We start from the raw sequence: 22,501 nt of genomic DNA, 5'->3' as shown, positions 1-22,501 counted from the left end.
CCCCCCAAGAAAACAAACAAACAAACAAACAAACATGGAAGCATGGTTTAGGTTTCCAAAGTTGCATCTGAACAAACCACAAGACTTTTGGAACAAGGCAAGAACAAAGTGGAGATGTCTGGCCATAATGCACAGTGCCGTGTTTGGCAAAACCCGAACAAGCACAAAAACACCTCAGACCAGCTTTCAAGCACGGTGGTGGAGGGGCGATTTGGGCTTGTTTTATAGACACAGGATCTGGGAGCCTTGCTGTCATTTAGTCGGCCGTGAACTCCTCTGTACATGCAGATATCTGGAGTCAAATATGAGCTCCAACAGAAAGACTGAAACAGGAAGGAAAGGTGCTGCAATCACTCAGCCTGACTGAAGTGCTGTGGCGGGATCTCAAGAGAGCTGAGCATAAGAAACAGCCTGCAAACCTCAACAAACTGAAACAACACTGTAAAGAGGTTTGGGCCAAACCTCCCCAACAAATATGCAAGAGACTGATAAACTCACACAGAAAGCAAACACCTGAAATTACTGCTCCTAAAGGTAGCTCTACAAGCTGCTCAATCACTTGCACTTAGTTTTTCACAGAACTGACTGAAGAAAGAAAGCTTCCTTTTTCACACCACTGTAGATACTATTTTTTAAACCATTTTAAGCTGCTGGGAAGAGGAAAGAAGGTTGAACAAAATGAATGTGGTTCTATGTGGAAACCCTGTGAGCAAACTCCTAGATGCTTTATATTAACTAGATCCACAAGGTTTAAGTGCATTCAACCCATTTGAGCTAAAACCAAAAATGTGTCTGTGTTTTTTTTAATTTTCACTATATTAGTGATATTATATGATAGTGATATATATATTGCTAGAAGCCCTTTGTACCCCCCCTTCCCCCATTTTCCACTATACTAATATTAGTGATAGAAATGAAAAACAAAAACAAACAAACATCCTGGTGTTTTAGTTTAGGAGGGCATTGTTTTGAGTAGGTTTCTCCTGACAGTGTCCAGGTGGAGGTGGTGCTGCCTGGCAGATGCTGGCCGTGCACTTACGTTACTTCCTGCCGCTGTGTGTGTGTGTGTTGGCAGTGGCAGAGGTGAGGTGCCGCTGCTGCGCATTCAGCTCTCAGTCATCTGCTGTGCTCTGGTGGAAAAAAGCGGCCGACGGATTATCCAGCTCCCCTAACAGTGTTAGCTATTCGGCTAACAGACAAGCCAGCAACCGAGAGGAGCCATGAAAAGCCGCCGGAGCCGGTGAAAGTTAGCCACGGGTTACTTTGGGACTTTAATGCACGCAAAGATACCAAAAAGGAGGTTCGCGGGTCATGCCGTCGCCCCCAGCGGGAACTTTTGCCTAGAATTTCCACTTGGGAAGGGCTAGCTCGGGGGGCTAGCTCGGCTACGAACTATTTTTAATTGGCTTTGGGCTCAATGGCTCTCGCTTGTTTTTCCCTGTCATAGCGACAGCTTGGAAAATTGGGAGAGGCCCCCTTGTGAAGTTCATGACAAACCAAAGGCCGGTTTTGAAGCTTAACTTCGGACGACTAAACTGGCAAGGGAGCGAAAATGAAGAAGCAGTTCAATCGGATGAAACAGCTCGCCAATCAAACAGTCGGCAGGCAAGTATTGTGTTCAGCTCCGAAGCTTTACAGGCGAACTAGCAGACACACTTTTCTTCTTGCTGTTCTGAGCAGCTTTCTAAAGCTTGTTGGACCGGAATTTAACTCTTAACCTTATTGTAAATTAACACCAACTTGTTTGGTAGCAGTTCTGACTGTGAAATTCAAAGAAAGAGAGTCACATGAACTGATATTAATTAAAAAAAAACCTAATAAAAGGAAAGGCTACACTGGCAAGTAGAGCAGGTTTCATGAATGAATCGTTTGACAACCAGACTGAAGGATGAAAAACTCTTAAGGCTGAACTGATTTAGCAGCTTTTCAAATGGTTTTTTTGGTAAGTGCTTATGTAGAAGAGGGTGAAGATTTCAAACCTGGCCATTTATTATTAGAGCATTAAAAAACAGTTATAAAAGATACTGGGTTTCCTACCATATCAGCTGTTAGTCATATAAAATGATAAGAGTCTGTGTCTGATACCTCATGAACATTATACTGATATGTCTGTGACAAAGGGGTTAAACCTTTGCTGTCTAGTCCATGTCTTTTCCTGCTTGCCCCCGTGCAGCTGAGTGTAGGCATCAAATTCAAACGCTGTGCTGACTCTAAAGCCTATGAGACCGTGGCAGTGGCTTTATGTGCCGCCTCCACTTTTATTTTTGGGTTGTTTTACAGTTAAAAATAGCCCTCTTTTATTCTTGACGGAGCCCTTCACTCAATAATGGGTCTGAAAATCAGTGTTTTAGCTCATCTCTCTTTAACACAACGCTCTTCTGGTTGATTGGCTGACCCTTGCAAACAGAAAGTTTGAGCAGCTGCTTCAGCGCTGGCGGCCAGAGCTGTGTGGCTGAGATCACTCCAGAAGTGATATCCTCAATTATTAAAACTGTCTGAAATGGAGCTTTAAAGCAGTCCAAAGCCTGAGATATGGTTTAATATTCACATCCGTCATTGTAATCATATATAAAGGAAAGAAAACAGAGAAGAGCATAGCAAATCTCCTTTCGTCATTCCTTTGAATTTGAGGCGTGCGGCAGTGTTGAGGCTAGATCCGTTCTTAGAAAAAATAAGTAAGGGTTTATTTTGTCGTGTGTGGACCTGTCGGCAAGTGCTTTTATGTTTCTGTGTGATGACACATGCTGTCCCTGTGTAACTGGATATCTAAAGCTGGCGATAAGCTCAGCCTTGTGAAAACATGAGGGTGAGACATGTTAAAGGATCTTTTCACCCTCAGAGATTTTTCTCATGATGTCAGGTGTTATGGGTATGCACCTTAGGCAGATATTGGGCACAGCCAACAGTGGATGGTACCAGATAAAAGACCCTAACAGGTGGGTTCAAGGATTTTTTATTTTATTTTTTTACAATGGTTAACAGTGGTTTAAAAAATAGAATATATAAGTTGCAAAATCCAAACTCAAAGCAATTTAATTTCAGTTTTATTTCTATTGTACTGTTTTATATGATTTATATATCAGTCAGGCAGTGCAGATATAGAATGACAGATGTGTGTTATACACTTTGCCTAATTTAGAAATAATTTGTGTAGTTTGGACTTGTAACATTTATAAGTAATAAATCGACCAACTAATCAGCAGTAAATGAAAATGCACATGAGCAGACAGGGCTGGCAGAAAATAAGTTGTTGGCAGCTTTGTTAAGTTGCGGTTATTAGTGTGTTGATGCGCATTCTGTTTCTACTTTAGCAACAGCAGCACTGACATGGAGGTCTATGGAGATATTCTGCTCCTAAAGCCAAAAACTCAGGACCAGGAGAAGCAGGACAGCTGGAATACTCATAATTCCCTGTCTGCACTCAGCAGCAGTAAATTAGAAGTGGAGAGAGTGTAATGCAGAAAACAGACACGTGTGTGCATGCATGCAGTAGTTACTTGCTCTTATGTATGCACAAGTAGGGTTAATCCCTCATACACTCATATGCACGGCCTTCTGAGTGAGTGGTCTGTCAGCGGTTGGATTTGGAGCAAAGCGAGCATGCTCTGTTTCGTCCATTATGTTTGTGGCTGCTTGAGTCTGCAAAAAGCCTGGGAGTGCAAAAGGCCGTCTCGGCCGGCCCCCCTGGGTTCCTGTGATTGTGCGAAGGCAGAACACTGTGTCCAGCGAGCAGCCGCTCTGAGGAAATCTCTCCTTCTACAAACAGGAAGCTGCGTCCCAGAGCCACGCTTTCTAAAGAAGAAGGAGAGAGAGTTTCGGGAGAACTGATGTTGAATCAAGACAGTGAAACAGAAAGATAGCAGCATGTGATTCATGTTGGGGATTTTATTTTCTCCTCTCCTTTTAGATTACTGTGGCTTGCTGTCAATGAACTTTCTGACCCTTTGTCTATCTTTGTTTGCGGCAGGTAATGTGCTCAGATAGTGACACCTTTGGAGGAGATAACTTGGCAATAGGAAGTTATAGACTATGACTGCTGTCTGCATTAAAATGAATGCTCACAGACCTGAATGAAGTGAGAATTTTACTCCATATAACTTTCAGTTAATGGGGACTTCATATGCTTTTCCTATTTTTTTTGCCATACAGTTGATGATCTGCATATTAAACATGAACAAAGCCTCTGGTGAGTTAAAAGTTACAACTTCAGGCTGCTCTAAACACTTTGTTTCAGATAGTTTTTCTGCTTGTGAGAGAGAGCGTATATCCTTAATATCTTAGGCCCGCATCAAACCCACAAACCTGCCATTCAAAGTTGATGAAAGCATAGCTTAAGATAAGAATTATTTTGAATCAGAGATCTACTCTTGTTAGAGAATAAAGCATAAGGAGCTGGAAATGCACGTCACATGTCTTATCTGTGTTTCATGTCAGTAACTAGAGTGACAGTAACACTTTGGCAATAATGGGTGGTGCTGAAGTGTGAGACAAGCACATGTATGTGTGGGAACTCGGACATAGATGAACCAGAAAAACATCTCAAATGTTTAGAGTTTTTCAAGTTAAGCATGTTGGCACACCCCACTGCCTACCACCTCAACTAAATTTAGATGTGTGTGACATTATCTGGGTTGCAGAGGTAGATTGCCACAGTCACTTGCATATCTTTTAATTATAGCTGCTTTGTTGTGTGCCTCTATTCTCCCAAGCGTGCGGTCAGCACATTGACAAATACTTTTAAATATCATCCTCTCAGCTTGCACTGTTTTCATCAACGCTTTTATCCTTCTCCCCCATTGTTAATAATTGACTGGCTTTATAAACAACAATATTATATAATCCTCTTTTGATGCTATATCTAACAACATAGCTGAGTGTTATGCAATTTAATCATGCATTGTATTTGAAAGTCCTTGATCGACTTGAGAGAGGCTCAAGTTGAAAAGAAACTCTCCCTACAGGAATCAACAAAATGTCACCGTAGAGCTAACAAAGATAGGTGACTCTGGGCGTTCCCCCTCCACATTAACAATGGCATGTATCAGCTAGGATGCTTCTGTGGCACTGGTAAGCTATACGTGCAAGGTTAGGCTGCTGTTTCCAAGTGTTGCTTAAAACCAAGCGCTACATCTCAAAGACTGAAAATGACAGTGTACTAACAAGATCACTACCATGTGTCTCAATAATGGTTCCGTCATAAAAAAAAGTTCAAATAACTTAGAAAACTGCCTGTCACCAGGGGAAAAAACTGGTGGTTGTCAAGTGAGTGCACTGAATATTTTTTGCATTTGGTGATTGACTAAAAGTATAGTTGCTTGCTTGGTTGAGTGTGGAGTCAATTCAATTCATATGTTGCCAAATCACAACAGCACTCACATCAAGGCACTTTATATTGAAAAATAGAGACCATACAACTTTACAGTGAAAATCCCAACAATCAGACGTCCCTCTTTCAGCAAGCACTTGGCGACAGTGGTAAGGAAAACTCCCTGTTAACAGGATGAAACCTTTAGCAGAACCAGGCTTAGGGAGGATGCAGCCATGTGCCGTGACCAGTTGGGGGTGAGGGGAGGAAGAGATGACGAAATAAAAAGCACACTTTAGAGAGAGCCAGAGCCTAGTAATAACTAATGATTGAATGCAGAGTGGTGTATAAACGCATAATGAGTAAACAATTGGGGCATCTGGTTCCAAGGCTCTGCTACAATTCTACTTTTAAATATCCCAGCAACCATAAGTAACCCAGCGTCCAATTTATCGCAAGGTCGTCTGGTCGGAGGTCACCTGTCTCCACCCAGCTGCAGTCTGACTCACACTGATTGCTAATTTGCCGACACGTTGCAGTCAATCTGAGCCAGTCTGCGCTGAAGAGCACATCTCGTGTGCACACGTGGCTTTGTAGCAGGTGACTCCATCTTATAGCAGTTTAATCGCCGTCTTGATGCACCACAGTCACTTTGAAGATGGCAGCTAATCATGAGTGGTTGCTGCAATTTCAAAGCAACCATTTCAAAGCCAATGAGATGGCACTTCATTGCACACAGCCACAGTAATTACTCTAATAGTAAACATGGAACTTATTTAAGTTTCAGTTTGACAAAATAATTTTTAAAACTCATTTTCTGCAACTTTCTGTCATATTTGAGACTTTTGAATCAAGAAAATAATTGTTGTTTGCATCCCTTTTACGGTTTTGCACACTGGACTGTAGTTTAATTACCTAGTTACCTAGTTATTATTAGAACATTTGGATATGAATATTGGTGGTTAGCTTTATCTTGATCTGTCTCTATACATCTTTGCTGTTCATCCCCATCTTATGCTTCAGGTTAATTTATCGTCTTACGTAATCAGCCACATTAGATGCGCCGCATGAGCTGAGTCACTCCATTATACCTCCAGCTCCTTTCATCTAGGCCCAGTATCCATTACCGTATGCCTTAAGCTGCCAACTGTTGCTGCTGTAAGTGCAGACCCTTTTTGGCTCCTGAGTTTAGTGACTGTGTTGAGTGGCCGGTAACAGCCGCTGTATTGTGCTCACGGCTTTACTTAATCGCTTTCTGCGTTCATAGTAGATCACCATGGTTACCATTCTGAACAAGCAGCATCCACGGCCGTGCAGCGAGGCGCTCTTGTTGTTAAGAAGTCACATGCAGCGCACAGTTGACACACTTTTCTCCAGAGGCTGCTGCTTCAGTGAGGCACGTCGGGGTCAGCTCTATTCACTGTCAGTCAGCTGATGCTGGCAAAACAATTATTGTTTTGTTTGTTGTTTGTCCTCTGATCTGGCTGCACACAGCCTATTTTTGACTCTGTGACACTGCATTTAAAGGTTTAAAGTGTTGCTTTCAGGTGAAATACCAGCGTCTCCACGATTGGGCACGTCATAAACACACCTCACCAGGTTCCTTTGTTCACATCAGCATCAGGAAGCTTAGCTCAGGGATACCAGTCAACTTCTTGTGTTTCTCTTGGCTTGTAAATGGTTTAGTCTGGTTTCGATTCAGCTCATAAATCACACATGTCATTAATTGGGCCAGTTGCAAAATGGATTTAAATGGCATGAATATGGCAGTGAGTTTTTTAAGTGCCTTTCCCACAGTTTTTGTTGAGGTACCCTAGAAGTGTGGCTACTTCTTATTTTTTTATTATTAATATGATCCTTTCTGTTAGCAATCAGAAATATGATGCATATTCTTTCAACCAGCTACATTTAGGCCAGCAACTGGAAATTGCTGATGCAATCGCAGGGCTGTGAGTGCAACACCTCAACCTTTGCATTCATTCAGGTTTTGCAACAGAAAAACAATAAAATTATATATTTAGGGTTTTTTTTGTTTCAAAACAGGCAAGGGACCTAAACCAAGGATGTCTTGCAGCATCTACATGAACAATTGAACAAACTGGTTGGATAGTATGCCCTGTTTAATGATCTGTGAAATGGTAGCGCCACTTGGCCAGCTTAGGCCTCAATCACACAGGCCTGTATTTTCCAACTGGTTGGCAAGTGTTTTCTGGAGGTTGCTGTCAGTCACTGGTTGGAATCAGACACAAAGAGGGTACTGCTCTCAAAACCTCCTTATGATTTCTTTGGTTGCTAACATATTTAATCTAAAATTAAATTAATTAAAATGATTCTAGACATAACCAAGTGGCACAAGGGTGTGATCTGTAGTGTTGCAATGAAGGGAAAAGTACTTGATTTTTAAGATCAGGACCACACCAAGAGCACTCCAGCATGTACACTAGACCAAAACATGGATTGCATATTGTGGTTTTGTAATCACTTTTTGCATGTGTGCACATTACTGTGTGTGTGTGTGTGGGGGGGGGGGGGGGGGGGGGGCGTTTGCATTTTTCCACATCTATGTGGAAGTCTTGTCTGTAGGTTTCTGTGGGTTATTAGATGTTTTACTGTGGCTTTCTTCTGGAGAGCATCTTTCCATTCATCTCAGATTCCAGATTATTCTGGTTTGGAGTCTTTAACTCCCCCCAGGTCGCCTCTGAAAAACATAAATAAATAAATGGATTACCCTATTTGTGCGTCTTTCCTTCGGACCCCAAACCTATGGTCCCTTCTCTGTCAGTCTGTTTCTCCTTGCTCCCTGCCTCTGTGTGGTAATTGAAAGCAGCTGTGTGGAGGTTACCATAGTTCATAGAGAGCAGTTTTTGGAGGAGGGCCCACGATTTGTTTAGAGCTCAAATCTCCCAAAATTCAGGCAAATGACCGTCTTCAGGTTCTCTCAGTTGGAGGACTGAACCTGCACTTGGAAAAGTTTGCACAATAATTGGGCACAACTGCATCAGTGTAGACTACTTAAATGTCATGCCTCCCTTGCTTGACTCACAACTAGGGATGGGTATCGTTTAGGTTTTATCCGATACCAGTACCAAACCGGTACTTTTGAAATGGTGCCGGTGCTTAAACGGTGCTCGAACCGGTGCTTAAAGAATGGAGAACACAAACTTTGTCCAAAAACCTCTCATGTTTAGCTGTTTTCCACTTTTTCTTTGGTCATTTTAGCCTTTTTGGCCAGGGTGAAGGGAGTATCTGCCATCAAACAAGAAGACAGCTGCATGTAACTACGACGGTGTTTGCTAGTTCACCTTACGTGCATTAATGTAATAACGTGGTTAGCTTACTCAACGTAAATTACACACGAACAACATTAAGCTACTCACGCAGAGAAGAACGGCTGCTGCTGCCATCATCATCCGTCATCATTTCTGCTACACTGGCAGGGCTAGGGGCCAGGACTGTATTCGTCGGGTTTTGGGGGGATGTTGCTAACACCGGGTCTGATAACAGACACCACACTCGCAGTAGATGTGCTCGATGTGAGGTCTCGCAGCAATCTATCAAATACGGTGCATTTCTCGGCTTTTAAAAAAAACGCTATGCATCGCCAGGTGTTTCATTGGATTTGAGGTGTTACCTCCTTTGCACAGTATCACCTTAAAGCACTTGTTGCAGGCTGCTGAGTTTGCATCTTTTGCTGTGAAGTACAGCCAGACTTTTGGGCATTTTTAATCTGTAGCTCTGCTCTAAAAGAACGTATGTACCTGGGTCCGCCTACTATCCTCGGAAACGCAAAATGATTGGCTAGAATTCAAAGTGTATCACAGCTCAGTAAACTGTCCCTTCTCTCTAACAAGAAGCCACCACCCCGTGTGAAGGCATTAACAAGCAGTCTGAGGTGTGCTTGTGTTTTCCCAGCCTTCTCTCTTTAAGTGAATCTAATCTGTCTGACCTCTTCAAGTCCAACTATTAGTTTGCTATTAATAGTTCAGGCAGAGCAGGGCTGCATGCTGTGCGCATGAAGACATGAGTCTGAGCTCCTGCAGCTTAAGGAAATCAAGGCTTGTTGAGCAAACAAGAAAGAAACTGAAAGAGTAAACAGAAACACACCTTCTGTATTGTTGCTCGTTTTATTCAGTTTAAGGACACACTGAAGTTTGAAGAGAAACATGACTTGCTTGACTGCTTGAGCCATGGAAACAAACTAAAAAGATCAACACACTCTTTCAACATTCCCACAGATTCCAAGGGCACAGCTTTGATTTTAATTTAACTGTGGAAGCCAGCGTTTCAGGGTTAACGTCATTTCCCTCAGATATTTTTCAAAGTGTATTGAACCACTTGTCTGCCGTCATCTGTAAGTGCTAATTTGTGCTCTCTTGTTTATTTTTTCTCACCCACAGAGCAGAGAAAACAGAAGTTCTCAGTGATGACCTCCTGCAGGTAAATCATTAACCGGGCACTGTAGAGCTCTGACCAGCTCTCAATGTGGGCGTATGTGTCAAGCAGGGGTTGTAGCTGGTTGTGCCATTGTGTCTGTGTTTTGTATGAAATCAGTTTTTATTTACATCTCTACAATTAAAATATTTGGAACAGGTTAATTGATGACATGTTCCTCAATAAGGAACCAGGAGTGCTCTCAAATGCACTGAGTATTGAATCCAGCACTCCACTGTGGTGCTGACACTGAGCTTGAGCTTATCATCTACTGAAATTTCTAAAGTATTGTGTAGTAGTGTATAACTGTTTGTCATTAGTATTAGATGTACAATGCTGTGGAAAAGTCTTGAGTCACTCCTCATTTCTTTATGTTTGACTATAAAAATAAACAATACATGCAGTGCTTTGTTGAAATATCTGATGTATAAGGCTGCTGCCGATTGGGAACCAAAAATTTCCCTTTTGAGTTCATCACCTCTTGCTACCGACTTTGAGTCCTTGAGCCTTTTCTCCCTGTTTCCCTTCCCCACAAATGGCTTCTTGACAGCCAAACTAAAATTGATACCATTTCAGATTCTGCTTTAGCAAACAGTAACTGGATCAACTGAAGGTCCAGATGCCTTTCAGGTCCTCTGTCATTTCTTTGCTGGATTTTGTTCTGTCTCTCAAGGACATGAATTTGCTCTAGATGTTTTTTTACACCTGCCAACTTATGCAACAAGTTGAAAAAAAAATGTATCTGAAAATGGGCATCTACAAGGACTGGATAGAAAATGACTGAAACCAAACCAGAAACACTGCAAAACTTTCAGAGGGGCTGGAGAACAGTTGCTTAAGACTTTCTCAGCTTCAGCAGATTAATACTATAAATTTGCCATTCTGTTGCTGCTTCATGCGACAGTTACAGCCACAGTGTAGGACGGATCGCTGTCGTAGGAACTCGATCTCAACAGCAGTCAGACTGTACAATATCCACACAAGATAAATGCTGTATAAAAGCACATGTATATTTTATCACTCCCACTGCACTTTATGTACATTATAAAAAAAAAATATTGGTGTATTCTGGCTTTTCTTTTTTTCTATTTAAATTTTTCTAATATAGCTCTAATTCGCCCTTTCTTCCTGTTGCTTGTGCAGCTGTAACAAGTGAATTTCCTCAGTGTGGGATTAAATAAAATCTATGTTTATGTCAGTTACTTGTCTTGTCTTCTAGGGGTAGTCACTGGGAGCACTTTGCTGTTGACTTCTCGGTACTATGAAGTGACGAGCCAGGACATGAATTTCAACCACGGAAGCGTTAATTTTTAACTTAAAGAGTGACTTCACTGAGTACTGTAAAAGCTAGCAAAGAGTTGTCATGACAAGTGCTGGGTGAATAACAGTATATCAGTGCATTCATTTGAGTAGTACTTGTGTAACTCATGTGGCTGTTGCTGGTACAGGTGAGAGTCAGCAGGCACTCTGAGACACAATATTGTGATTTTTAACATTTTGAGATATGCCGAGTATTGAATAACATATATTATAACATCTGTAGTACTGAATATTGTAATAACGTATATTGCAATTTATCACCTTTTTAAAAACTGCTTTGTCTATATCTGTTTTAAACGATAAGATACAATCATCTCACTTTGGCTAATTTTTGCTGCAAGATAAGATTGTCAAGCACGCCATCACTGTCCATGAATGTCAGTCAGTCTGCAATTGAATGTTGCAGTCGAGTTGGCAATTACATGCAGTCTATTTCTGATAATATAGCAATTAGCTGTGATAAGTCTTGAAAATCACGTATCTGTTGCTGCCTACAGAGACAGAAGTTCACAACACCCTCACATTCCAGACACACGCTGCAGTCGGTCACAGAATATGTAAAAATTCTGTGCAGCCACTGATTTTTGTAGATGCAAGGAGGTTGCTGTCTTGTTTTTACTCATGTGACTGAACAGGTAGGAGACAGCTTTGTTAGGCTAAGTTTGTCCAGTGTTGAATGGTGTTATGATTAAGCTGATTTAATGTTTACTTGGGTAACGTGAATGTGAACGTGCTTGAGATGAGCTCTCTTGTTTGTAATATTTAATTTATTTCATAAAATAAAGTCAAATACTACATTGATACAATATCACCATGCTGAACATTGCGATACTATGATCTATCAATTTCTTTCCACCACCTCATTGCTAGAAAAGTGCTGTGAAGCACATGCAAAGTACTTCTGAACTCTGCGTGCAGAGCAGCAGATATATCTGTCTGCTGCCTCTGAGCTGATCTGAGGCAGACAGCAGGTGGGGCTGGGGCAGAATACTGGCTGCTCAGCAAAGACATTCCAGCAGTGAACATGGTCTCTGTTTTAATGGGAGATGAATATAAACTGTCAAGGAAGCTCGGCTGCCTTTGCGCTACTTCCTGCAAAGAGATGCAATGTCCATCACCCTCCATTATTTTCATAGGTCTCTGCACTGTCACCTTATATTGCTGATTATCTAAACCAACAGTAAATGAGAGATGATGGACGTGAAAATGAAGTGAGCCTCATATGGACAAAATACACATTTGAGTGACAGCTAGAACATCAGATTCAGAGCCAGCTGGACTTACTATAATTCAAGTGGACAACAGTGGTGACTTTAACCGCTTGGGGTGCTTTTTCACTGAAGAAAGGAAGTTATATTTTTCTGACAATTGACTTTGACCGCTCCTCAAAGACACTGTTGTTCTACGTCTGTCTGGAAATCAGCTGTTGTTTTCCTGGAATCAGTCTCTAGGATCTTTCTGATAAAGAAAAGTGGAGTGAGTCACTCAGAGATGGCGACTCAATCACCTTTAATTCCTCCGAAGGCTGCTTTCACTTCTTGTCTCGAAATAGGAATTCTCTGTTTGTTTCTTAGTAAACTTTTGTGTTGTCCTAATGTTTTTGCAGAAGACAGTTTAATTTGTTGTGGTACATCTTCTGTTAATACCCAGTGATAATGTATAATTTCCAAAAATGCTTTTAATCCCACCTACTGTATAGCCACTACAGCAACAAATACTCTGCTTTGGCAGTAGATGTGTTGAGTATTGTTAATTTCTCATTTCTCTCAAGGGCCTTCTGAGCATGACTTAAAACGCTAGTAAGATACATTAGCTAACATAATGATTGTCTATACACTTAATTAATATCCACTGAGGTTCTAATACATACCCTCATAAAAAAACAACAGCTTTGTTTGGATGTACTGTATAGAGGTAAGTGTGGCCACATCAAAGCAGTAAGAAAATCCTCATTGCATCTTTGTATCCAAGCAGTGAGTCGAAAGAATTCTCATTCATGTTTTTGTTTTTTTATACTGTCATGTTGCACACCTTGGTGCCCATTTGCAACCACTCACTCAAAATGCCACTGGTAGAATATGGATGAACAACAAGTAAAGATAAACCAGTGCTCCAGTTTTTTAGATCCTTAAATAGCTTCCAGTTAAATATCGAGTTTAAGTCTCATTATAGATAGATGTCATAGATGTGTTTGCTTAGTACATCCCCAATAGGAACAAGGACCAGTGATAACAATAATGACCACTGTAAGTCCAGGCAAGTATTCTTAGTAGTTTATTTTGCTCCAGTCCACTCATAAAATCCAGTTAAAGCCTGCATGTTGGCATGGTAACCCATTAGTGTTGACTCAAACCTACATTAGACGAAGGTGGACAGTTTGTTCCTGAGTGTCTGGCTAGAGATAATCGAATTCCCTACGTAATCACTGCTTATTATTAATCTGCTATTGTGCCTATGTTCATGTTTTACTTATGTCTTTATTAAGTTTGTCTGTAATATATTTGGTTTTAATTAATGGCACTTTGACTAGTCTCTTTATGTAATAGGGGATGATGGAAGTACTGTCTGAGAAGCAGCTTAGATTAGAACAAAATAGAATAGAAAAGAATAGCTCTTTATTCGTTATACATGTAGAACAAAATTGTGGTTGCTCAATGGCAACTATGCAGGAATAAAATATAAATGATAAGACAGCAGGCAAAAATAACAAACGGGAAATGTACACAATGAAGAAGAATATATGCAAAGCAAGAGAAAGGCACAGAATGCAGAACAAAGTGCAGTCAGGTTCAAAAAGTATTTGAGCAAAGACACAATCTTTTTTTGCTTCTGTACACCACCACAGTGAGTTTGAAATGAAACATGGTGTGATTGAATTGCAGACTTTCAGAACCATTTTTATATGTAGACCCACATTTCAAAGGCTTCGGATGGATAAAATTCCTTTGGAGTCTGTGACTGTCTGAAGTCAAGAGCCCATGGACGTCACTAAATGCTGTATTTCCTCTCTTGGGATGCTCTGCCAGGTCCTCAGCTGCTGCTTATTTGTGGGCCTTTCTCCATTCTGTTTTGTATTTAATAACTGGAAAGCATGCGCTGTTGGACTGAGATCACATGACTCAGTTGGCTATTGAAAAGAACCCACTTCTTTTCCTTGAGAAACTCTTGCTTTTGCTGTAAGCTTTGGGTCATTACCCATTTGCACTCTGAAGTGTTGTCCAAGCAGTTTTCAGGATTTGAAAGCTGAGCAGACAGTACAACCCTGTGCACTTCACAATACATCCTGCTACTTCTATCCGCAGTCACATTATCAGTATATCTTAGTGACGTAGTTCCAGTGGCAGCCTTACATGCCTCCACTATGTTTGACAGGTGTTGTGCTATGCTTCAGATCATGAGCTGTTTCTCTCCTTTTCCATCTTTGCAGTTGTCAGTCCAGTACTTGTGGAAACTAACCAACCCTTTACAGTCAGCTTCTTTCTTAGCTCGATTGCCTCAAAGCGGTCCTCTGCTTGATCCTCCGAGGTGGGAAAGAGTCAGCCAGCATTCCTGTGCCAGCTGCCTGCCCATTTCTTCTTCTCTGTATATAGCATCAGTCCACATGGGTACTGCAGAAGTACTTCAGAAATATCGTGTTGCCAGTGTAATAAGTTCGGAGCCACCTGTTTGAACACTTCTGTCATTGATCCCTCCTGCAAACAAAGAATATTTTGTTTCCCATCCAAGGCTTACTGAATAATTCCACCCTTAATGCGTCATCTCAAGCTATTTTTTGCTCTTTCAGGACATGTTCAGACATGTTAACATCATTTCTCTTAGGAACCAATAAATAAACACATCCACTGTCTGTCTTTTTCCTCCCTGTCTGTCCTACATATTATTGGGATTCCCTTTCCTATGACGCATCATGGGATTGACCAAGTATTGACCTCATCACACGGCAGGAGGGGAAAAAAACACGCCCCGCTGCTTTTCAGCTTCTTTTCGGATCTGCCGAGACTCCTCAGGATAATTTATTCTTTCTCTGGCCCCACTTTCTAACAATGTAAGGAAGAAGGTTCCTGCCATGTAATCCAAACATTTCCCATACACCCACACAGGAATTTAGGCCCTTCTAGAGATAGGGAGGGGAATCCCTTGAATGATTTTGTACCAGGCACTAAATGAACTGGGTCTAATCACTGTTCCCAAGCCTATAACGCGTGTATCCTTGTGTTCATGTGTGTGTTTTGGTTAGATTGTATTTAAGCCAGCTGTTTTAGGAATGCCGGGGGCCACCATGGGTCGGTACTGACGTAAGAGCGCAAGGAGAGGGGAGGGAAGGGGCGGCACACGGAGGCGGATATCTGCTGTGCAGTTCCTGCGTTCCGACTCCGTTCTGTTTTTGGAACACAATTGTGCGGTATTTGGTTTATCCTCCTCCTGAAGTCGCCTCCCTCCATTTCTGCTCGTGTTACCGTCTAGATCTCACTGTTCCCCTTTATAATTTGAACATCTCGTAAGTGCATGTTTAGCGCTTTGAGACATTTATAGAGTTCTGATTTCTCACTTCAGTAGAAACCTGTTCTGTGAAGTTGCTTTCCCATTTTTCACAAGTAAGGCCAACTTTAACCAATTCCTTGCGTTGTCACGCTGTGTTCACCAGGCTTCTAAGTACATGTGAACAGTAACTCGCCATCAGCCCTTCCATTCCATAGCGACAGTCGGCCTAATGTTGACGCTGACCATCGCAGTCAGACACCTGGCACGACAAGCACAGTGAATAGTGACCCTGGGGCGTTTCAGTTGGCCTCTGTCCTTCAGCCTGAATAGCTGTAACTTCAATCAATGACAGTATTATATCTGGTGTCAGGCTAAAGGCACAGAGTGGATCTGTGGAGTCAACCGAGTAAACAGGAGAAAGTCTGTGTAATCAAAAAAGCCTTTTCAAAGCCAAAGAGCTGCTCGCCATGGGTCACATCTCGGTGGGCGCTGCTGGGAAGACATTTCCGATGAGTCACGTGTTTCGAAGATAACATTCCAGCGTTGCTCCGCAGGAGCAGGCCTTATCAGTCACGCTTGAACTTTGACCCCTGACCCTGACAAGGCCATCACAAATCATGTTTCTGCATGGAGCTGGAGCTCATTAGCCCTCAGCTGGGCGCTCTGCCATGTTGGGTTGTGATGACAAGTTAGTGGGGTTGATGAGATTAATCTAAAGTTCTTTAAAGAGGCTGGTTACACTTTTCCTTTTACAGTGGTTGACACTAGGGTAGTTGATACTACGTTTAGTTTTTGCATAGGCCAGTACAGACAATAACATCAGTGACAGCACTATTAAATTGTCTAACACAGTGGTGGACGTACAGTAACATAAGTGTAATGTATTTGTGACACATTTCAATGTTCTCTTAGGTAGTGCAGAGACGAGGAAAATAGTTTTGTTGTCTGAGGTCGTGCTGTGCTTCTGGTTACTTGGCATCATATTTCCACGCTATCAGAGCTTGGCTCCGACTGCTTGTCTAGCCGCTGATAGACTTCTTCAGCTTCAGTCTGGGATTTTAACAGAAAATGACACAAATAACTGCTAATCGGTTGAGTTGACAGGTTATGGGCAGGATTCATCACTTTTGCTGCCTAACTGCTGCATTATTATTCTGTTATTAGCCACAGCGGCTATCGGGTATAGTGAATGTTTAGCATTTAACATGTGCACTTTCCAAGTTACCTTAAAGTGTTGCTCAGTGTTGTAAACATACGCTACTTCAGCTGCTAGTGGGGGGCAGAGCTGTGTCAAGTTGTGTATCAACTGCATTTTCTCTCTGTAATCTTCATTGCTGCGTTCCAGTTACCTTGGAAGTTGGGTGTCGGTCACTTCTGAGTTATTTAGCTTGTGGCTCTATATAATGTCAGTGACAGCTAATATCCCTCTCATTGGTTCTGACTGTGATCACTGCAGACCTACCCAGCTGCTGTTTAAACCTTCTGTTTGGGATGGGCAGCCAATCAGAAGATAAATGAAATGTAGGCAGGTAGAGGATGACGTGGTGGCTCGTGAGTCATGTGAAGTACTCTAAAGGAGTGCCTGAGCCTGGTTCTGCTGGATGTTTCTCCTTCCCACTGTCACCAAACTGCTTGCTCATTGTGTTTTTCTCTGTTGCGTTATTGTAGGGTCTACCTTACAATACAAAGCGCCTTGACACGACTGTTGTGGTGATTTGGCGCTTTATAAATAAAAATATGGTTGTCTCCTTTTCTAATTGTGATAAAGTATAACATTTCTTGGGTGTTTGTGTTCTCAGTGTGCTCTTTCTACCTCAGCAAAAAGCTCTTTATTTGCCTAAAATCTCTTCTTGTATGTCTTGTGCACAGATCGAACGGCGCATGGAGCTGGTACGCGTGGTGTCCCACAACACACACAAAAAGATGGTGTCGTGTCTACAGGGACACATCGGTGCAGAGGCAGAGAAGAGACATGTAAGCCATCAAGCTTGTGGCTATAAAACCTGTTAAAGCAAATCAAGCAGCTGTTGCAGGATTTAGCTGTTCCTCCCACACACGTCGGGTTCTTTTTTTATTTATATATATTTTTTTGCTTGAATGTGTCCACAGTAGGAAGCACAATCTATAATTTCTCTTTTGTTTTGTTTTTCTACCCTACACCACCCAAAATATCCACCTCAGTCTGTACCACGCCTCTATACAGGAAATGGTCAGGTAAAAGCACTTATTCCACTTCTCCAATCCTCAGCACCACTTGCTCCATTTCCAGCATCTGTCATCTTCATTCACTATGCATGACACACTCGTCTTTGGGGATTCTCTCGATTAAAAACAGGATGCTGCACACACATCAGTGTTTATTCGCTGATGTAAATCATATAACTGTAAAAATAAGCTGTCATTTAGCAGATGTGTCACTTCCTTAGTTTTCGTCTTAAATTGTATTCATCGTCTATTTTTTTTTTTTTCCCTCTTCTGCTCAAAAAGCTCGCTTCCTCTTTCTCAATTTACGCTTGATATGTTCAATGGAAAGTCCTAAACCAGTTTTCCAGTGGCTTGACCTTGTATGCATAAGTTCATGTGTTTGTGCACCCGCATCTAATCACTGTTTGCATTTTTTCCTCCACTAAACACACAACAGAAAAAGCTTCCCCTCACGGCACTGTCCCAGGCAATGACTGAAGGTGGAAGCCAGTTGGGAGAAGACTCCTTAATAGGGTGAGTGTGTGATTGATTGACACACCAGAAATCCAATTGCCTTGTCTGGGCAACGGTTGCCGATATAGAGCAGAAGCACCCCAGAGAGTGTGAAATGCAAGGTCTCACATTCAGGGTAAGCGGCCTTCCCGGTTCTGTTTGTCTGTCAGGGGCTTTCAGCAGTTCCCTTACAGAAGAATCAGATCAGCTATTCTGGCGCTCATACGCAGAGTAGTTGAGGATCTAGAAAGTAGATGTCTACAAATCTACACTGCAGCTATGAGTCTGTCTGGAAAGAATAAGGAAGGGGAAGTATGAGAGTCTGCTTGCACATGTGATTCAATCATGCCAACAGTTTTATTGATATCTGGAACTCGCTGTTTCTCGTGTCAAGGCTTATAGGTTTCATATCTGGGAAAACTGCAGCTCAAAACTGATTCACTCGTAGATAAAGTGTCACTAGGTCACTTTGTGCTCCTGGCTTTGAGCGGCTAGAAATGATGACATCAGTGACCTGGTTTTGTTCTCAGCTGTTGGCTGTGGACAGATGAAGGCCTGGTTACGCAGACTGTGGTCCTTCTGTGTTGTTATGTAAATTCCATTTTGCAAAGAACACGTGTGATTACACTGGTTACAGAAGACCTAACATCCACATCTGTTAGTGCGGATATGTTAATGAGGCATATGTGTGACATTGCTTGATTTTAACAGGCCTGTCTCTCTCTCTCTCTTCATGTGCTTGTCAATAGGAAAATGATGGAGGTGTGCGGAGATGCAGAGAATCGTCTGGCATCAGAGCTGATGCAACATGAGCTGCAGATAGAGAAGGACGTTCTGGATCCACTTAGCCAGTTAGCAGAGGTCAGAAACCCTACGCATTAATATTAACTTAATATAAAGGAACTGCTTTTTGAATGGCTAAAATATCAGCTGCACCCATTTCTCCACTTTAACTGGTGTCATTTATACTTCATATGATTAATTTTCTCTTGCTTTGTGCTGCCCAACTCCAAATGAACGAAAGCTTTTTAGTAAAAAGCAGCTAGTTGCTAGAGCAGTGACCCATTATGGTGATTGTCCTGTGTTTTTCGAAACATCCCAGCCCTCATAACACTAGCCAAAGTATCCTTGTCCTAGATACTGAACCCCGAGTTGCTCCTGATCAATTCACTAGAGTGTGAATGTTGGATAGTAAGCACTTAGGCATAGAAAAAGTGCTTGTGTGGATGAGTGAATGAGACGTTTTTTAAAGCTGTTCTGAGTTAGTAACTAGAGTACAATAGTGCTATATAAGAACCAGTCCATTTAACAATTACCATATTTTATTAAACCTCCAATAGTCATGCAGGAAAATCAGTGGCAGTGCCTTGCAGGTCTTCTTCAGAGGTATATTTTCTTAAGCTTGGTGTGTTTTAACCATTCATTTAGGTGGAAATCCCTAACATCCTGAAGCAGAGGAAACAGCTGGCCAAACTGGTGTTGGACTATGATTCTGCCAGAGCAAGGTGTGTCTGAATGTCTTTCTGCTTGTTAGGCGATGCATTCTAAAATACCTGGAACTGCTAACACAGTAGCATAAATCACATTTATTCACAGGCATTAACTTTTTTACAGTGCCCACATTTCAGATTGCCGTCTGCATTTCCTGCTTTTTCCTCTTTTCTTTCCGTATTCAGATGGTTGCAGGCAACCAAGTCAATAATCTCAGGAACAAACACTCAAGCACTGACGGCCAAGGCTGACTTACTCAAGGAAGAGGTGGATGAGGCCATGAACAAAGTGGAGCTTTGCAAGGTAATCTTTATGTGCAAACATACTGATTCATTTCTGCAAGTCTATATCAAGGCAAACTACCAGTCATGTCAAATCAGGACGATATCGAAGAAATGCCACTTGCAAGGTCATGACCTGATTGATAATGTAATTGATAATGTAAAATGTAGACTGCTTTATTCATGGCTACTTGTTGTGTTTAAGACTACTTAGGCTTAAAAGCCATCACATAGCAGAGTTAAAGTGATCTGAGTAAAAGAAACTGGAAATAGGCCTGGGAGTAAACTCATTAGAGCAACAACTGGACATTCCAAGACCCTTGGAATGGCCGGTTTGCTGACGCATGCAAACTGACTCTGTCCTGTCAGCTCTCTGTGTGTTTGTGTGAATCTACTGAACTGAGTCACTGGTGACTTTAGTGTCATGACTCCATGATGTGTTTTTCTGTCCAGGAAGTACAGAACTTTCTGTAAAACTTAGGATTTATGAGTCGTGCGAAGCTTAACCGGCCACTGACGCCTGAACTTGTGCCACCTGAAGCACTTTTTCATTCGAGGGATGACACTAGTAGATATGATCCTCTTTAATAGCCTCACTAATTCCCCTGTTTTCCCTTATAAATGATAACTTAACATCATCTTTATATATCTAACATCATGCCTTTTTGTTTCTTCTACAACAGGATCAGCTTGCTGCCGACATGTACAGTTTTTTCTCAAAAGAAGGCGACTATGCCCACTATTTCGTAACGGTGAGTTCACTGTGTCAACAAGCCAGCGCTGTTGTTGCATGACTTTCCGTGGGAACGTTCACAGCTGCAGAGTAGCTGTGGGGCGGATGCTTGGCAAGCTGTTTGTATTTACTTTGCTGTCATGTACTTTACTGCTCTTATTATTCTGCTGTGTGTGTCTCTCTGTTTCTGTAGCTCTTAGAAGCTCAGGCAGATTACCACAGAAAGTCTCTCACTGTTCTGGAGACTGTCTTGCCAACCATCCAGGCTCAGCAAGGTATAAGATATGCAAACATGCTTTAAGCACACACACCTGTTTAACACAAAATAGTGCAACGTTGTTATGGGGAAAATAAAAGTCACTTTCCCATGCATAACATGTGACGTGACCCTTTTGCTTATTTCTTGGAGGAACCTCCTGTACCTCCTTCCCAGCAGCAACCTCTGTTTTACTCGTTTTTTTTTGGCTCCCCCTTTAAATATCTACTTTACATGGAAATTCACTCATATGTGTCCTGACTTGCAATGAGGAGAATCAAGTTTTCATTCTCAGCTGACTCAAGAAATCCAAAACCGCTGCTTTCAGTTACATCCCGCCAATCTCTTTTTCTTCCCCACGTTTTGACATTGTTAAAGGTACAGCGTGTAAAATATCACCACTAGATGTCAATAGATTACAGATTGCAGTCAACTGAATTCTGTCTTCTTACCTTGTCAAATTCGAGTGCATAATCTTAACGCCGCTGGCTGCTCTAGGACAATCACTTGGGCCTGTTTCTATTACTATTTATTATAACATAGTTGAATATTATCAACACTTAGCAATAGATCAGGAATAAAATGAAAATGGATATGTGTTAATTAAATATTTTGGAGTATTTTGCATATTAACTCCATGTCTCTAGATACGGTGGCCGTTTTAGGACAAACAACTCTGGCTGCCGTTCATCTGTAGTGTGTAGGCGGTCAGTGCGCTGTTTACCTCAGCTGCTCATCCTCGTCTATTCACGGGGAGAGGAGGAGACTGCAAAACTTTGAAAAAGGTATCCAATGCAGTGTGATGAGTCAGGAAAGCTCACTTAGCTGTTGTTGTTGAAGATGGCGGGGCTTCCACCAGTCTGTGCCCGCTCCTTTGTATATTTAATGGGTTATTTCTAAGTTCAGTTTTTTGGAAAATGTAATAAATAATCATATTTATGAGTACGGTATTTTTCTTTTCTATTAAATAAACTCTAAAAATGACTGACTATACCTTTAAAGGGGTCCTGACATTAAACAACAGTCCTTGACTCTGAAAATTTTAGGATTGTGATGTCTCCTCTCAGTTTGTTTTCATCTTACGTGCACTCTTTAGCTGTGTCTTGTTCAAGGAGTTTGTTTTTTCTGCATTAAACACATGTGGTCTTACACAGACTAGCCTGGTCTCCCAGCATGTGGCAATGACTCATGAGCTCCACACACACCCACCTGGTTTTGGAGCGCCCCACACCACCCCAAAATTCTTTCCCCGGCCCTCCCTCCTTACTTGCCTTTAAGCTCACGTGCTCACACTCGCTCATAAGCACATAAAGATTACAGAACAGTCACTTCTGTTGGCTGAGAGCATGTGGTTATTATTTGGCGACACCTTGTAGGGGGAGTTTGTTTTTTTGTTTTTTTTTTAAACAAAATGGCCCAAGGGGAAGTTTTTGACCCAGATATCTACCATCCAAACCAGTAACAGGCCTTACTCACACTTATATGTATTTTACAATTATATTAAT

The 22,501-nt window shown here is 41.7% G+C and overlaps 1 protein-coding gene across 8 annotated transcripts in view; it reads left to right on the top strand.

Moving 5' to 3' along the window:
* Positions 1-1,086: 1,086 nt before the first annotated feature.
* The window catches only part of arhgap17a (Rho GTPase activating protein 17a), a 33,342-nt gene continuing 11,927 nt past the window's right edge, over positions 1,087-22,501 (top strand). For 2 of the 8 annotated variants that reach the window (XM_005939092.3, XM_005939094.3), the window contains exons 1-10: positions 1,089-1,605; positions 9,703-9,742; positions 17,408-17,512; positions 17,720-17,752; positions 18,180-18,256; positions 18,985-19,096; positions 19,664-19,740; positions 19,912-20,029; positions 20,691-20,759; positions 20,934-21,015. In XM_005939092.3, the coding sequence (XP_005939154.1) occupies positions 1,553-1,605; positions 9,703-9,742; positions 17,408-17,512; positions 17,720-17,752; positions 18,180-18,256; positions 18,985-19,096; positions 19,664-19,740; positions 19,912-20,029; positions 20,691-20,759; positions 20,934-21,015 (766 nt within the window). In that variant the 5' untranslated portion in view covers positions 1,089-1,552. Of the gene's footprint in view, positions 1,606-9,702; positions 9,743-17,407; positions 17,513-17,719; positions 17,753-18,179; positions 18,257-18,984; positions 19,097-19,663; positions 19,741-19,911; positions 20,030-20,690; positions 20,760-20,933; positions 21,016-22,501 lie in introns of all 8 variants that reach the window. The other 6 variants (XM_005939096.3, XM_005939095.3, XM_014339013.2 and 3 more) reach the window with 5 other exon arrangements.

Source organism: Haplochromis burtoni, unplaced genomic scaffold, assembly GCF_018398535.1.
Source record: "Haplochromis burtoni strain Fernald_Lab_line unplaced genomic scaffold, NCSU_Asbu1 Contig_257, whole genome shotgun sequence".
Taxonomy (NCBI): domain Eukaryota; kingdom Metazoa; phylum Chordata; class Actinopteri; order Cichliformes; family Cichlidae; genus Haplochromis; species Haplochromis burtoni.
The sequence above is the reverse complement of the archived record's forward strand: the minus strand, read 5'-3'. Positions and strand labels throughout refer to the sequence as shown.